This window comes from Hemitrygon akajei, chromosome 28 (genome assembly GCF_048418815.1).
Source record: "Hemitrygon akajei chromosome 28, sHemAka1.3, whole genome shotgun sequence".
NCBI classification, from domain to species: Eukaryota; Metazoa; Chordata; class Chondrichthyes; order Myliobatiformes; family Dasyatidae; genus Hemitrygon; species Hemitrygon akajei.
The window spans coordinates 17,990,453-18,003,486 of NC_133151.1; the positions used below are offsets into that span (position 1 = coordinate 17,990,453).

General features: G+C 51.0%; 1 protein-coding gene across 4 annotated transcripts in view; it reads left to right on the top strand.

Moving 5' to 3' along the window:
• The first annotated feature begins 1,346 nt into the window (after window positions 1–1,346).
• Window positions 1,347–13,034, top strand: part of trpt1 (tRNA phosphotransferase 1) — a 38,430-nt gene continuing 26,742 nt past the window's right edge. For 3 of the 4 annotated variants that reach the window (XM_073031414.1, XM_073031416.1, XM_073031417.1), the window contains exons 1-4: window positions 1,347–1,493; window positions 4,294–4,383; window positions 4,639–4,720; window positions 5,898–6,067. In XM_073031414.1, coding sequence (XP_072887515.1) covers window positions 1,362–1,493; window positions 4,294–4,383; window positions 4,639–4,720; window positions 5,898–6,067 — 474 coding nt within the window. In that variant the 5' untranslated portion in view covers window positions 1,347–1,361. Of the gene's footprint in view, window positions 1,494–3,565; window positions 3,639–4,293; window positions 4,384–4,638; window positions 4,721–5,897; window positions 6,068–13,034 lie in introns of those variants that run through there. The other variant, XM_073031415.1, reaches the window with a different exon arrangement.

Here is a 13,034-nt window from a genome sequence, read left to right on the forward strand (position 1 = left end):
AATACATGCCCTCTGAGGACTGGCGAGGAAGATCCTGTCTGGCTGATATTGTTAATAATGTGAGCAAAGTCACTGGAGAGACTCAAGCTAGTGGATACATAACAATTACAGCACTTTCCACAAGCCATCTCGGCCCTTCTAGTCCGTGCTGAACGCTTACTCTCACCTAGTCCCACCGACCTGCACTCAGCCCATAACCCTCCGTTCTTTTCCTGTCCATGTACCTATCCAATTTTACTTTAAATGACAATATCGAACCTGCCTCTACCATTTCTACCGGAAGCTCGTTCCACACAGCTACCACTCTCTGAGTAAAGAAGTTCCCCCCTCGTGTTACCCCTAAACTTTTGCCCCTTAACTTTCAACTCATGTCCTCTTGTTTGAATCTCCCCTACTCTCAATGGGAAAAAGCCTATCCACGTCAACTCTATCTATCCCCCTCATAATTTTAAATACCTCTATCAAGTCCCCCCTCAACCTTCTACGCTCCAAAGAATAAAGACCTAACTTGTTCAACCTTTCTCTGTAGCTTAGGTGCTGAAACCCAGGTAACATTCTAGTAAATCTCCTCTGTACTCTCTCTATTTTGTTGACATCTTTCCTATAATTCGGTGACCAGAACTGTATACAATACTCTGAATTTGGCCTCACCAATACCTTGTACAATTTAAACGTTACATCCCAAGGGTTTTATTCAGTAAAAACGAGCCACAGGCATCATACTGAAACACTCTTGGAAGTGGGGGCTGCTTGACCCGATATTACATGACATTTTACACTCTACAGATGAAAGGTAACAGCGGGAAATTCTCCAGTTACAGTATAGCTACAGTGCTTCCTTTGGATCACATATAGTATCTTCACACCCACACTCCAAACGCTCCGAGTGAACGTCGGTCCCCGCTGGCCCTGGGCTGCATTCTTGGCTTGGCGGGCGTCTGAGGTCCACGTGGAGGTTTGGTGGATCCCGGCCTGCAGCTTCAGGAAGCCGGTTGCTCTGGGCTGCGTTTTAAATTCCACCCGCAGCCCACGTCCGCATCTGCACGGCGGCTGCCGTCGAACTTCATATCTGCCACGTGCCCTGACTGCAGACTGTGCGTAGCAGCGTAACGCGCTACAGCCCTGGTTCGATCCCCCCGCCGCTGCCTGTGAGGGCTCTCCGCGCTCCCTCCTGCGACCGAATGGGTCTCCACCGGGTGCTCCGGTTTCCATGATCAGGGTGGGAGGGCTGCTTCATGGTGTTACTGGCCCTTTTCCGACAGCTTTCTGCATCTGCATCCGTGATGGAGGGTAGGATGGTGCTGGTGGAACTGTGGGTGAGGCGTAATTTCCACCGTTAACAGTGAACCGAGCGACAGAAGATGACCTCATCGCCTCAACCTGCTTCAACAGCCTCACCGTGCTGCCTGGTCATCACTTCCCGATACAAATTAGTCAGGAAGAGAGCGACGGAGGATTCAGAAGTGCGTATGGAACCGGAGGATATAGCAGAGGTACTTAATGAGTATTAAGTACTCACTACGGAAAAGGATCTTGGCGATTGTTGGGATGACTTGCAGCGGACTGAAAAGCTTGAGCATGTAGATATTAAGAAAGAGGATGTGCTGGAGCTTTTGGAAAGCATCACGTTGGATAAGTCGCCGGACGAGATGTGTACCCCCGGCTACTGTGGGAGGTGAGGGAGGGGATTGCTGAGCCTCTGGCGATGATCTTTGCATCATCAATAGGGACGGCAGAGGTTCCGGAGGATTGGAGGGCTGCGGATGTTGTTCCCTTATTCAAGAAAGGGAGTAGAGATAGCCCAGGAAATTATAGACCAGTGAGTCTTACCTCAGTGGTTGGTAAGTTGATGGAGAAGATCCTGAGAGGCAGGATTTATGAATATTTGGAGAGGTATAATATGATTAGGAGTAGTCAGCATGGCTTTGTAAAGGACAGGTCCTGCCTTACAAGCCTGATTGAATTTTTTGATGATGTGACTAAACACATTGATGAAGGTAGAGCAGTAGATGTAGTGTATATGGATTTCAGCAAGGCATTTGACAAGGTACTCCATGCAAGGCTTATTGAGAAAGTAAGGAGGCATGGGATCCAAGGGGACATTGCTTTGTGGATCCAGAACTGGCTTGCCCACAGAGGGCAAAGAGTGGTTGTAGACGGGTCACATTCTGCATGGAGGTCGGTGACCAGTGGTGTACCTCAGGGATCTGTTCTGGAACCCTTACTCTTCGTGATTTTTATAAATGACCTGGATGAGGAAGTGGAGGGATGGGTTAGTAAATTTGCTGATGACACAAAGGTTGGGGGTGTTGTGGATAGTGTGGAGGGCTGTCAGAGGTTACAGCAGGACATTGATAGGATGCAAAACTGGGCTGAGAAGTGGCAGATGGAGTTCAACCCAGATGGGTGTGAAATGGTTCATTTTGGTAGGTCAAATATGACGGTAGAGTATAGTATTAATGGTAAGACTCTTGGTAGTGTAGAGGATCAGCGGTTTGAGTCCATAGGACGCTCAAAGCAGCTGCGCAGGTTGACTCTGTGGTTAAGAAGGCGTACAGTGTATTGGCCTTTATCAATAGTGGAATTGAATTTAGGGGCCAAGAGCTAATGTTGCAGCTGTGTAGGACCCTGGTCAGACCCCACTTGGAGTACTGTGCTCAGTTCTGGTCGCCTCACTTACAGGAAGGATGTGGAAGCCATAGAAAGGGTGCAGAGGAGATTTACAAGGATGTTGCCTGGATTGGGGAGCATGCCTTATGAGAATAGGTTGAGTGAACTTGGCCTTTTCTCCTTGGAGCGGTGGAGGATGTGAGGTGGCCTGATAGAGGTGTATAAGATGATGAGAGGCATTGATCGTGTGGATAGTCAGAGGCTTTTTCCCAGGGCTGAAATGGTTGCCATGAGGACACAGGTTTAAGGTGCTGGGGAGTAGGTACAGAGGGGATGTCGGGTAAGTGTTTTACACAGAGGGTGGTGAGTGCGTGGAATGGGCTGCCGGTGACGGTGGTGGAGGCAGATACGATAGGGTCTTTTAATGGAGCTTAGTAAAATAGAGGGCTATGGGTAAGCCCAGTAATTTCTAAGGTAGGGACATGTTCGGCAGAACTTTGTGGGCCGAAGGGCCTGTATTGTGCTGTAGGTTTTCTATGTTTCTGTGAATGCTACTCAGAGAACGGGGAGTTGGTTGGGGAAGATGGACTTGAGCTGAAGTTGGGCAGGGAAGGGTAGGGGGGTTCGGGGAACTGACAGTAGGAGATTTGCAATGCAGAAAAAGGCTCTTCGCCCCATCAAGTCCATTCTAACCCAAAGCCAATCACTGACTCTGATCCCATGCCCTTCATTCACATCAAATGTTCCCTTTCCCCACAAATTCCAGCTCTCGCCCCCCCCGTACTGGCCTGTGCGCTCATTGGGATGTGGGGTGTAACGAGGAGCCGGGGGGTGGGGGTCACACTCCGTGCGACACCGAGGGAGCGCAGGACCCGGGAGACACCCGGACGGGCGCCGAGCCGGCGGCTGTAGCGACATCGCCCGGCCGCCAGGGGGCGCCGGCGGGCCCGGGTCGTTCACTGCGCCTGCGTGGCCAAGCTCCCTCTGACGGCTGGAGCAGGGAACTGCACTTCCGGTGGAGTCCCGAGGTTGTGGAGGGAAGAAGTGGGAGAGGGAGAAGTGGAGGGAGGGGACGAAGTGGGAGAGGGAGAAGAGGAGGGAGGGAGGGGAAGGAGAGGGAGAAGTGGAGGGAGGGGAAGAAGTGGGAGAGGGAGAAGTGGAGGGAGGGGAAGAAGTGGGAGAGGGAGAAGGGGAGGGAGGGGAAGGTGGGAGAGGGAGGAGGGAGGGGAAGAAGTGGTGGGAGAGGGAGAAGTGGAGGGAGGGGAAGAAGTGGGAGAGGGAGAAGAGGAGGGAGGGGAAGAAGTGGTGGGAGAGGGAGAAGAGGAGGGAGGGAGGGGAAGAAGTGGGAGAGGGAAGGGAAGGTGGGAGAGGGAGGAGGGAGGGGAAAAGTGGGAGAGGGAGGGGAAGGTGGGAGAGGGAGAAAAGGAAGGAGGGGTAAATGGGGGTAGGGAGGGGAAAGCAAGGAAGGAGGGGAAGAAGGGGAGAGAGGAAAGCAAGGAAGGGGAGTGGGAGGATGGAAGGGAGTAGTGAGAAGGGGAGGAGAGGGAAGTGGAGCGGAATGGAGGGAGGGGAGATGGCTGTGGGAAGAGAGCGAGGAGCAGACTGGAGAAAAGGGACTGAGCTTTTGTCTTTTCCCCACCTCCTTCCTTGGTTCCGGATGGCCCCTCGCCGTGTCGTTTCCAGCGCTGGGACGCAGTGATGCAGGAGGAGCGGGAGGAGGGGGAAGCCCAGACCAGGAGAAGGAGAGGCCGACACAGACCAGGCCGAGAGCAGGTAGGTGGTTCAACTGTCCAGCCCCACCAACGCCTCTCCGTCTCTCTGATTCCTCCCTGTGCCCATGACCCCTGATCCCTGGCCCCTCCCTGTATCCCTGACCCTTGACCCCTCCCTGTATCCATAACCCTCCCATTATCCCTTGACCCTGACATCTGAACGTCCCCATGACCCCTCTCCATTCCGCATGACCCCTCCCTGTCCCATATCTCATTTCTGTCTCCGTCCTGCTGACCGCTCCCTCTCTGTCCACAGGATCCCGACATCCGGCTGTCCAAGGCCCTCTCCTACGCCCTCCGGCATGGAGCAAGTCAGCTGGGCCTGGAGTTGCAGAAAGGTAGGGGGCCGGGCTTCCCTGGCAGCGGAGGGTCTGATGTCTCTCGTGGTTGTGATGTGCTGAGGCAGGGAATCGGAATATCGGGATGGAGAAGGTGTGTAAGGAGAAACACGAGAGATTGTACAGAGGCTGGAAATCCAGAGCAACGCACACAAAACGCTGGAGGAACTCAGCAGGTCGGGCAGCCTCTGTGGAGGGGGAGTAAACGGCCGACGTTTCCAGGCCGAGACGCTTCACCGGGAGTTTGTGTTGGGTGGGAAAGGCGACAGACGGGAACAACGGTGGGTAGAGGGACACAGATCAGCAGGGCGGGACCGACTGGGAATGGGAAGTTTTAAAGATTAGCTTCATTTGCCGCAAACACAGTGAAATGCGTCGTTTCCCTCAACGACCATCCGGTGGGGGGGGTGGTGGGCTGGGGGCAGCCCACAAGTGCCCCCCGCACTCCCGGTTCCGACGTAGCATGGCCACAGCTCCGAGCCTAACCGGTACGTCTTTGGGATGGGGGAGGGAGCCGGAGGACGGCCACGCGGTCGCCCCTCACCGACGGCCGCGGGAGTCGGACCCGGGGTGAAGGTTTGTGCAAACCGCTATGCTAGTCTGCCACCGGAAGTTTCCTGCTGCGTTCGGTTCGATGAGATTGAACGAGTGCAGAGAGAATTTCCGAGGACGTTGCCGCGATTTCAGGATCTAAATTGCGGGGAAAGGTTGAATGGGTTAGGACTTTATTCCCTGGGGATCGCAGGAGATTGAGGGGAGATTTGATAGAGGTGTACAAAATTCCAAGGGGTATAGATAGGGTAAATGCCAGCAGGCTTTTTCCACTGAGGTTGGGTGGGACTACAACTAGAGGTCGTGGGTTAAAGGGTGAAAGGTGAAAAGTTTGAGGGGAAACTTCACTCAGAGGGTGGTGAGACTGCGGCCAGTGCAGGTGGTGGACGCGAGCTCGATTTCAAAGTTTAAGAGAAATTTAGATCAGTACGTGGGTGTGGTCCTGGCCCAGGATGATAGCACTAGGCAGAATAGTACAGACTAGATGGGCTGAATGGCCTGTTACTGTGCTCTAGAGCCCTGTCCTCTGCAGAGTTAGGGGGGTATGTTTGGAGAGAATATCACAGACGCCATTCTGTCACCCCCCCCTCCCCAGTTCAGTAACGTCAGCCCGTTCTCCCCACAGACGGATTCCTGCCCGTCGACGCCATTCTGCAGCACCCCCAGTACAGGCGTTACACGGTACAGGACGTCCAGCGGGTGGTGGACACCAGCGACAAGCGGCGGTTCGCCCTGCGCACGGACCCCGCGACCGGCGCGCTGCAGATCCGGGCCAACCAGGGCCACACGCTGCAGGTACGTGAGGACGCGGGGCAGGGCCCGGCGAGGCAGCGCGCGCGGGGGGGGGTTTGGTCGCCTGACCGCGGGAAAGGTGCCAAGAAACGATCGAAAGAGTGCAGAGGGAATTTCCGAGGGGCTCGAGGACTGGGGTCGTGGGGAGAGGTTGATGGGGGGGGGGAATTTGCAGAGGCAATATCACATCTGTACTCAGGGAGGGGTACAGAGGGGTCAGACACTGAGTGTGTTTGGGTGGAACAGGAATACGTAGGGTGCAGTCGCACTGATGGATTACACAGTGGCGGCATAATCTCTCTACTCTTACGTTCAAACCCTCTTCAAGTCACTTTTATTGTCATTTCGACCATAACTGCTGGTACAGTGCGTAGTAAAAATGAGACAATGTTTTTCAGGACCATGCTGCTACATGAAACAGTACAAAAACTAGACTGAACTACGTAAAAACTACACGAGACTACAGACCGACCCAGGACTGCATAAAGTGCACAAAACAGTGCAGGCATTACAATAAATAACAAACAGGACAACAGGCACAGCGGAGGGCAGTCAGTTGGTGTCAGTCCAGGCTCTGGGTATTGCAATGGAGATCAGGGCTCCATTTGCCCTCTCGATCGCCTGTTGCGCCTGCAAACCTGCCCCTTGCGGTTTGTGCACGGGCACCCTCTGCACAAGGTCACACTGCGACCTTTCACAATTTCAAGTACGTTATGTAGGACTAGACGTTAATATCCCTTATTTGCAGTCCTGAGACATGCTGCCCAGACTCTGCGGGGTAGGCAAGTGAGCGGTGGCATCTTCTGGGCTGCCTCTTTCCTCGGTGTTTCTCTGATAGGCCCACGGCACCTCCAGAGGGTTCAGCGGTGAATCCCGGGCTCACCCCCCCCAGATGCCATTCACTCACTCGGGGGCCCAGATGGGATCCGTTCTCTTCATCCAGAGCCACTGCCTACCCTTTTCAGCCGCTCCGGAGAGGTCTTTGACTGTTTTTCGGTTTGTCCTCCCTCGCACTCCCAACTCCCGGAGCAGCCTTGACGTTGACGTGGCTACAGATCCCCTGCAGCCTCCTTCGACCGGTCGGATCCTTGCTTCCCAGTCACGTTGCTGCACATCGGCTGCAAGCTCAGCGTACCTCAGCTCCTTGCGCTCGTGGGCCTCCTCCGCTGCGTCCTCCCAGGGCACTGTAAGCTCGATGATGTACACGAGATGGAGTGAGGCCGACCACAGCACAAGGTCTGGTCTCAGGGCGGCTTCCGCGATTTCAGTCGGGAAGCAGAGCCTCCGGCCTAAATCTTCCAGTCGCGTGCCCCGCCTAGCCGCCCCGGTGTCTGGTCTCGATGTGGCGAGGTCTGGCTTCACTCTCACCTTCCCGGACAAATGCTCCTTCCACGTTCACCGGCGTTGGTGAGGTGAGGAGGAATTCCTTCAGCCCGGAGGGTGGTGAATCTGTGGAATTGGTTGCCGCGGACCCCTGTGGAGGTGGAGCCATCGGGTATATCGAAGATGGAGGTTGCTGGGTGTCAAAGGTTACGGGGAGAAGGCAGGGGAACGGGGTTGAGAGGGGAGATGCTGGGCCAGACTCGATTGTACTCAATCTAACTTGGATCATAAGAGACAGGAGCAGAACCAGGCTATTCAGCCCATCGAGTCTGGTCTACATTCCATCATGGCTGATTTATTACCCCTCTCAACTCCTGCCTTCTCCCTGTAACCTTTGACACCCTGACTAATCGGGAACCTATCAACCTCCGCTTTAAATATCCCCAATGACTCGGCCTCCACAGCCGCCTGTGGCAACGAATTCCACCAATTCACCACCATCTGACTAAACAAAAATATTCATCTGTGTTCTAAATGGACGACTCTCTGTTCAGAGGTAATGCCCTCTGATCCTAGACTCCCCCACCACGGGAAACATCCTCTCCACATCCACTCTCTCTGTGCCCTCTGGTCCTAGACTCCCCCACCACGGGAAACATCCTCTCCACATCCACTCTATCTGTGTCCTCTGGTCCTAGACTCCCCCACTATAGGAAACATCCTCTCCACATCCACTCTATCCGTGTCCTCTGGTCCTAGACTCCCCCACTATAGGAAACATCCTCTCCACATCCACTCTATCTGTGCCCTCTGGTCCTAGACTCCCCACTATAGGAAACATCCTCTCCACACCCACTCTATCTGTGCCCTCTGATCCTAGACTCCCCCACTATAGGAAACATCCTCTCCACATCCACTCTATCTGTGTCCTCTGGTCCTAGACTCCCCCACTATAGGAAACATCCTCTCTACATCCACTCTATCTGTGTCCTCTGGTCCTAGACACCCCCACTATAGGAAACATCCTCTCCACATCCACTCTATCTGTGCCCTCTGGTCCTAGACTCCCCCACCATGGGAAACATCCTCTCCACATCCACTCTATCTGTGTCCTCTGGTCCTAGACTCCCCCACCATGGGAAACATCCTCTCCACATCCACTCTTATCTGTGTCCTCTGGTCCTAGACTCCCCCACTATAGGAAACATCCTCTCCACATCCACTCTATCTGTGTCCTCTGGTCCTAGACTCCCCCACTACAGGAAACATCCTCTCCACATCCACTCTATCTGTGTCCTCTGGTCCTAGACTCCCCCACTATAGGAAACATCCTCTCCACATCCACTCTATCTGTGTCCTCTGGTCCTAGACTCCCCCAGTATAGGAAACATCCTCTTCACATCCACTCTATCTCGGCCTTTAAACATTGATAGTTTCAATGAGATATCCCCTCATTCTTCTAAACTCCAGTGAGTACAGGCCCAGGACAATTAAGCACTCCTCGTGATAAGCCTTTCATTCCTGGAATTAATTTTGTGAACTTCCTGTGAACCGTCTCCAACGTCAGCACATCCTTTCTTACGTAAGGGGCCCAAAACTGCTGACAATACTCTAAGTGAGGCTTCACCAGTGCTTTATAAACATTACATCCTCGATTTTATATTCTAGTCCTCTCAAAATGAATTCTCACCACAGACTCAAGCTGCAAGTTAATCTTTAGGAAATCACGCATAACGACTCCCAACTCCCTTTGCACCTCAGTTTTCTGAATTTTCTCGCTGTTTATAAAATAACCTGTGCGCTACTCCTTCTCAAGTTGCATGATCAAACACTTCTCAACACTGTATTCCATCTGCCATTTCTTTGCCCATTCTCCTAATCTGTCTAAGTCCTTCTGTAGCCTCTCTGCTTCCTCAAACTACCTGCCCCTCCGCCTATCTTCATATCGTCTGCAAATTTTGCAACAATGTCATCAATCTATCAATTCTATTATCCAAATTATTGATATATAACATAAATATGATTGGTCCCAACACAGACCCCTGTGGAACCCACTAGTCACTGGCAGACAACCAGAAAAGGCTCCCTTAATTCCCACTCTTTGCCTCCTGCCAATCAGCCACTACTTTATCCATGCTAGAATCTTTCCTGTAACTGGTTAAGCAGCCTCGTGTGTGGCACCTTGTCAAAGGCCTTCTGAAAATCCAAATATACAACATCCACTGAATCTCCTTTGTCCATCCTGCTTGTTATTTCTTCAAAGAATTGCAAAAGATTTGTCAGGCAAGATTTTCCCCTAATGGAGCCATGCTGACTGCTACCTATTTTATCATGTGCCTCCCACTACCCCAAACCCCCATCCTTAATAATCGACTCGAACATCTTCCCAACCACTGAGGTCAGACTAACTGGCAGATAGTTTCCTTTCTTATGCCTCTCTCCCTTCTTGATATTTGCAATTTTTCAACCTTGCTGAGCCGTGCCCGAACCTAGTGATTCTTGAAAGATCATTACTAATTGTACAATAAGGACAGGTTGCACTTGAATCCCAGGGGGACCGATATCCCGGCGGGGTGGTTTGCTAAGGCTACTGGGGAGAGTTTAAACTAGAATTGTTGGGTGGTGGGAACCGAATTGAAGAGACAGAGGAAGGGGCGGTTGGTTCACAAATAGAGAAAGCTTGTAGACAGTGAGAGAGGGAGGATAGGCAGGTGATAGAGAAGGCACGCACTCAGACCGAAGGTTTGAGATGTGTCTATTTTAACGCAAGGAGTGTTGTGAACAAAGCGGATGAGCTTAGAGCGTGGATCGGTACTTGGAGCTATGATGTTGTGGCCATCACAGAGACTTGGATGGCGCAGGGACAGGAATGGTTACTTCGAGTGCTGGGTTTTAGATGTTTCAGAAAGGACAGGGAAGGAGGCAAAAGAGGTGGGGGCGTGGCACTGTTGATCAGAGATAGTGTCATGGCTGTAGAAAAGGAGGAAGTCATGGAGGGGTTGTCTACGGAGTCTCTGTGGGTGGAAGTTAGGAACAGGGAGGGAGTTTTACTGGGAGTTTTTTATAGGCCGCCCGATAGTAACAGGGATGTTGAGGAGCAGATAGGGAAACAGATCCTGGAAAGGTGTATTAATAATAGAGTTGTCGTGATGGGAGATTTTAATTTCCCAAATATTGATTGGCATCTCCCTAGAGCGAGGGGTTTAGATGGGGTGGAGTTTGTTGAGTGTGTTCAGGAACGTTTCTTGACACAATATGTAGATAAGCCTACAAGAGGAGAGGCTGTACTTGATCTGGTATTGGGAAATGAACCCGGTCAGGTGTCAGATCTCTCAGTGGGAGAGCATTTTGGAGATAGTGATCATAATTCAATCTCCTTTACAATAGCATTGGAGAGAGAGATAGGAACAGACAAGTTAGAAAAGCGTTTAATTGGAATAAGGGGAATTATGAAGCTATCTGGCAGGAAATTGGAGGCTTAAATTGGAAACGGATGTTCTCAGGGAAAAGTACGGAAGAAATGTGGCAAATATTCAGGGGATATTTGTATAGAGCTCTGTATAGGTACGTTCCAATGAGACAGGGAAGTTATGGTAGGGGATCCAGAATGTGAGAGAGAATAGCGAGAGGAAGAATAAAGAACAGGTGGGGACTACACGGTTCCAGAATATTAAGTGTGTAGTAGAGAAAGGTGGGGCGGAACAAGTGATAAGGAGGACACATGTACAGAGGGATGGTCTGACGGAACATGGAGTTAAATGTGCAGAAAGAATAAGTAAATTTAGGAAGGACAACAAAATTCTAGGGGCGTATAGCCCGATGGGAGTTCGGGGAGCTGGGTTAAGCACAATAGGCAGCGATTCAAACAGAGAGAGGAGAAATGGGTTAAAAATTCTATATCTGAATGCACGAAGTGTCAGGAATAAGACGGATGAGCTTGAAGCCCAGGTGCGAATGGGTAACTATGATGTTGTTGGGATAACGGAGACATGGCTGCAGGGAGATCAGACCTGGGAAATGAATGTACAAGGGTATATGTGCTATCGTAGGGACAGAAATGTGGGCAGAGGGGGTGGGGTGGCCCTGTTGGTGAGGAATGAGATTCAGTCCTTTGCAAGGGGGGACATAGGATCAGGAGAAGTAGAGTCTGTGTGGATAGAACTGAGGAACAGTAAGGGCAAAAGGACCCAAATGGGTGTTGTCTACAGGCCACCAAACAGTAGCATGGATATTGGGCGCAAGTTGAATAGGGAGTTAACATTGGCATGTGGCAAAGGTAATGTCGCAGTAGTTATGGGGGATTTCAACATGCAGGTGAACTGGGAGAATCAGGTTGGTGCTGGACCACAGGATAGGGAGTTTGTAGAGTGCCTACGGGATGCATTCTTGGAACAGCTTGTACGAGAGCCGACCAGGGACAAGACTATTCTAGATTTAGTGTTATGTAATGAACAGGATTTGATAAGCGATCTTGCAGTAAAGGAGCCATTAGGAGGTAGTGATCATAATATGATAAGTTTTTATCTGCAATTTGAGAAGGATAAGGGCAGCTCGGAGGTGTCAGTGTTGCAGTTGAACAGGGGAAACAATGGAGCCATGAGGGAGGAGCTGGCCAAAGTTGACTGGACGGATAGCCTAGCAGAAAAGACAGTGGAACAGCAATGGCAGGTATTCTTGGGAATAATGCACAAGGTGCAAAATCAGTTCACCCCCCAGAGAAGGAAGGATTCAAAGGGGGGAAAGGGGCCACAGTGGTTGACAAAGGAAGTCAGAGATTGCATAGCATTAAAAAGAAGGAAATATGACAGAGCTAAGGTGAGTGGGAGGACAGATGATTGGGAAGTTTTTAAGGAACAACAGAACTTAACTAAAAAGACAATACGGGGAGAAAAAATGAGGTACGAACGCAAGCTAGCCAGGAATATAAAGGAAGATAGCAAAAGCTTTTTTAGGTATGTGAAGAGAAAGAAGATAGTTAAGAACAATGTTGGGCCCTTGAAGAATGAATTGGGTGAAATTGTTATGGGAAACAGAGAAATGGCAGAAGAATTTAATGAGTACTTTAGATCTGTTTTCACTAAGGAAGACACAAGCAATCTCCCAGATGTATGGATGGGCCAAGGACATAGGGTAGCAGAGGAAATGAAACAGATTGACATTAGGAAGGAAATGGTGATGAGAAGACTGATGGGACTGAAGGCTGACAAATCCCCAGGTCCAGATGGTCTGCACCCTAGGGTACTAAAGGAGGTGGCTCTGGAAATTGCGGATGCATTGGTAATCATTTTCCAATGTTCCTTAGATTCAGGATCAGTTCCTGAGGATTGGAGAATGGCTAATGTTATCCCACTTTTTAAGAAAGGAGGGAGGGAGAAAACAGAGAACTATCGACCTGTCAGCCTGACATCAGTGGTGGGAAAGATGCTAGAGTCCATTATCAAGGATGAAATAGGGGCATATCTAGATAGCAGTGATAGGATTGGGCCGAGCCAGCATGGATTTACCAAGGGTAAATCATGCTTGACTAATCTGTTGGAGTTTTTCGAGGATGTAACCAGGAAGTTAGACGGGGGAGATCCAGTGGATGTAGTGTACCTCGATTTTCAGAAGGCATTTGATAAGGTCCCACATAGGGGATTGGTGGGTA